Genomic DNA, 3,462 nt, shown 5'->3' on the forward strand with positions numbered 1-3,462 from the left:
GTGAGATACCTACATGAAAGATAGACTAACATAGACAGAGAAAAGATAGATTAAGATATATAGAGAGATAGACGGGGGATTGAATAGGATGTAGACTCTCTTAGATCTGTGTATGAAGACCTGTACATGTCTCTGAGAGAAAGAGAGAGGGAGAGAGAGAAGAAGATGTTTGAAAAGGCAAAAGCGAGCGTTACACGAGTTAGGGTGCTACGATCTATTCCTCTTCTCTTTGTCTTCTTTTTCGTCTTTGGTCCGGTCTACTTCTTTTCTTTCTTTCCTGTCTTTCTTTTTGAAGAAGTTTAGACAAGGGGAGAAAGAGAGAAAGAGAAAGAAGGATAGATACATTCCTGTTTTTCTTCCTCTCCTTCCTTTGATTGAATTCTTAGAGAAATCTTCTTTCTCCTTTCTGTCTTTCCTTCTTTCTTCTGACGATGGATGAAATCGCCGAGAAGACTCGATTGCATGCAAGAAAAAAGAGAAAGAGAGAGAGGCAAAAGCCACAAAGCAGCCCCGAGACGTACAGGAAACATACAATACAAAAGAAGAAGAAAAAGAAGAAGAAGAGGAAAGAGAACATAAAGGAGGAGGAGGAGGAAGAGGAGAAGAGGAAAGAGAAGATGGAGGAAGAGAAGAAGAAGAGGATAGGCATGTCTTACCGCAGAGCTGAACAATGACAGGCTCATCCAGCCCATCAGAGAAAAGCTTTCTCTCTTCTGTCTCTTTCTCTTTCTCTTCTTTCTTTCTTTCTGTTTCTTCTCCTTCGCCAATCTTCTCTTGTCCACTTGCGTCTGGAGAATATGCAGAAGAAGAAGAAGAAGAAAGAGAAGGAGAGAAAGGGTGTGACGAAGTGAGAAGACTCTTCTTTTGACCTCTTTGCTGCATTTCTTGGGATTTAGGAAGGACGTCCCAGTGATAGGCGCGATACTTGGGGTCTTCCACAAGCAACCTACGCCAACAAGATCAACACCCACCACCACCACCAGCAGCAATGCTAGAAGAATAAAGAAAAAAAAAGGGAGAAGAAGAAAAAGAAAAAGAAGAAAAAGAGAAAGAAGAGAAGACACGGCGAAACAAAGACAAAGAAAGAAAGAAAGAAAGAAAGAGTGAGAAAGAAAAGGTGAGAAGGAAAGAAAGGATATACACAGATGCACACCTTCCTCGCCATAACAGGTCTCTTCTGTTGGTGTGTACATACACCTGAAAAAATGAGAGAGAGATGATATAGAAAGCCAATTCCTTTCTTCGCTCCTCCCTCCGTCTCACCTCACTTGTTGTCCTTCACATCGCGTAAATCTTCTCTTCTTTCACAGACAGCAACTTCCCTCTACCAAGAAAACTCCATTCCGGACCAAGTCTCGCCATGACTCTACTTATTCATATTTATAGATAGATCTGTTTCTATATATACCCTTGTCCTCTCCATAGATATGCAAACATATGTGTATATATGTATGTACGTATGTATGTTTGTATGTATCCAGTAGATAGCTACGTACGCATATAGAGAGAGAGAGATAGACATAGATGGCTATAGCTATGCATCGTCTGCAGTTCCATACAGCATAGCACATACTATACCTTTCATACATATATATCGATGTATACAGATATGTACATACGTCTCTCTCTCTCTTTCTATGCATGCAGGTAGGTATGTATAGCTATGTGCTTCCAGAGCTTTAAATAGGAAGAGGAGGGTGAGAATAGACAGGCGAAGAAGAAGAAGAGGAAAGAGAAAAAGACAGCTGAGAGCACTTCTCTACACATGAAGAAAAAGACAGACAGACAGAAAGAGAGAGAGGATGTGTATGTAAGTAAATGAAGAAGAAGAAGCGAGAAAGAAAGAGAGAGAGAAGATGATGATTTGAGAAAGGGGTGAGGTCTGTCTGTTTTGGGCCCTTACCTGCTATGAAGCATGGGAGTGTAGGCAAGCTGCACACCGTATCTCCGACATAAAAGCCTACAGACAAGAAAAAGAAAAGAAGAAGAAGAAGAAGAGAGATCTACTTATGTATGAATGCAGAGATCTAGAAGCATAGATTAAAAATAGAGAGATAGATAGATTGAAGAGAGATAGATGAAAGATAGATAGGTAGGTGAGCGTACACGTGGCGATGTATGGAGGGATGGAGAAGAAGCTATCTGTATATGTATATAAAGTAGGTCATGTAAGGAGGAGAAGAAGAAGACAGAGAGGAAGACGAAGGAAACGAAGAAAAGAAGAAAGAAAAGAAGAAGCAGTACCAGGCCTTTCATCGGGAAAGAGAAGAAAAAGAGAAAGAGTTGACGCATGACGGAAACAAGTAGATAGAGATGGAGATACACCAGAAAAGATGGAGAAAAGATGCACGAAACAGAAAGTTAAAGAAAACAAATTGAGAGAATGAAAGAGACAGAAAAAGAAAAAGAAGAAGAAGAGCTAGCTGAAGAAAGGAGACCTGACGGAGTTTGAAAGAAAAGAAGAGCTAGAGAGAGAGATAGATAGATAAGAGATAGATAGAAGATAGGAAAGAGATAGATAGAAGATCGAAAAGAGATAGATAGAAGATAGATAAGAGATAGATAGAAGATAGGAATGAGATAGATAGAAGATAGATAGAAGATATATAAGAGATAGATAGGAGATAGAAAAGAGATAGATAGAAGATAGATAGGAGATAGATAGAAGATAGATAAGAGATGGATAGAAGATAGAAAAGAGATAGATAGAAGATGGGAAAGAGATAGGTAGAAGATAGAAAAGAGATAGATACAAGATAGGAAAGAGATAGATAGAAGATAGATAGAAGATATATAAGAGATAGATAGGAGATAGAAAAGAGATAGATAGAAGATAGATAAGAGATAGATAGGAGATAGAAAAGAGATAGATAGAAGATAGATAGGAGATAGAAAAGAGATAGATAGAAGATAGATAGAAGATAGAAAAGAGATAGATAGAAGATAGATAGGAGATAGATAGAAGATAGATAAGAGATGGATAGAAGATAGAAAAGAGATAGATAGAAGATGGGAAAGAGATAGGTAGAAGATAGAAAAGAGATAGATACAAGATAGGAAAGAGATAGATAGAAGATAGATAGAAGATATATAAGAGATAGATAGAAGATAGATAGGAGATAGATAGAAGATAGATAAGAGATGGATAGAAGATAGAAAAGAGATAGATAGAAGATAGGAAAGAGATAGGTAGAAGATAGAAAAGAGATAGATACAAGATAGATAAGAGATAGGTAGAAGATAGAAAAGAGATAGATAAGAGATAGATAGAAGATAGGAAAGAGATAGATAGAAGATATATAAGAGATAGATAGGAGATAGAAAAGAGATAAATAGAAGATAGATAGGAGATAGAAAAGAGATAGATAGAAGATAGATAGGAGATAGATAGAAGATAGATAGAAGATAGATAGAAGATAGATAGGAGATACATAGAAGATAGAAAAGAGATAGATAGAAGAT

The 3,462-nt window shown here is 37.4% G+C and overlaps 1 protein-coding gene across 1 annotated transcript in view; it reads right to left on the bottom strand.

Moving 5' to 3' along the window:
* Positions 1-532: 532 nt before the first annotated feature.
* The window catches only part of CSUI_005839 (dihydrouridine synthase protein), a gene marked incomplete at its 3' end in the record, with an annotated part of 4,264 nt that continues 1,334 nt past the window's right edge, over positions 533-3,462 (bottom strand). The window contains exons 2-3 of the mRNA XM_068066007.1: positions 1,904-1,960; positions 533-946 (exon numbers count right to left, since the gene is read on the bottom strand). Of these exons, the coding sequence (XP_067922015.1) occupies positions 535-946; positions 1,904-1,960 (469 nt within the window). The remainder of the gene's footprint in view (positions 947-1,903; positions 1,961-3,462) is intronic.

This window comes from Cystoisospora suis (assembly GCF_002600585.1).
Source record: "Cystoisospora suis strain Wien I chromosome Unknown contig_2859, whole genome shotgun sequence".
NCBI lineage: Eukaryota > Apicomplexa > Conoidasida > Eucoccidiorida > Sarcocystidae > Cystoisospora > Cystoisospora suis.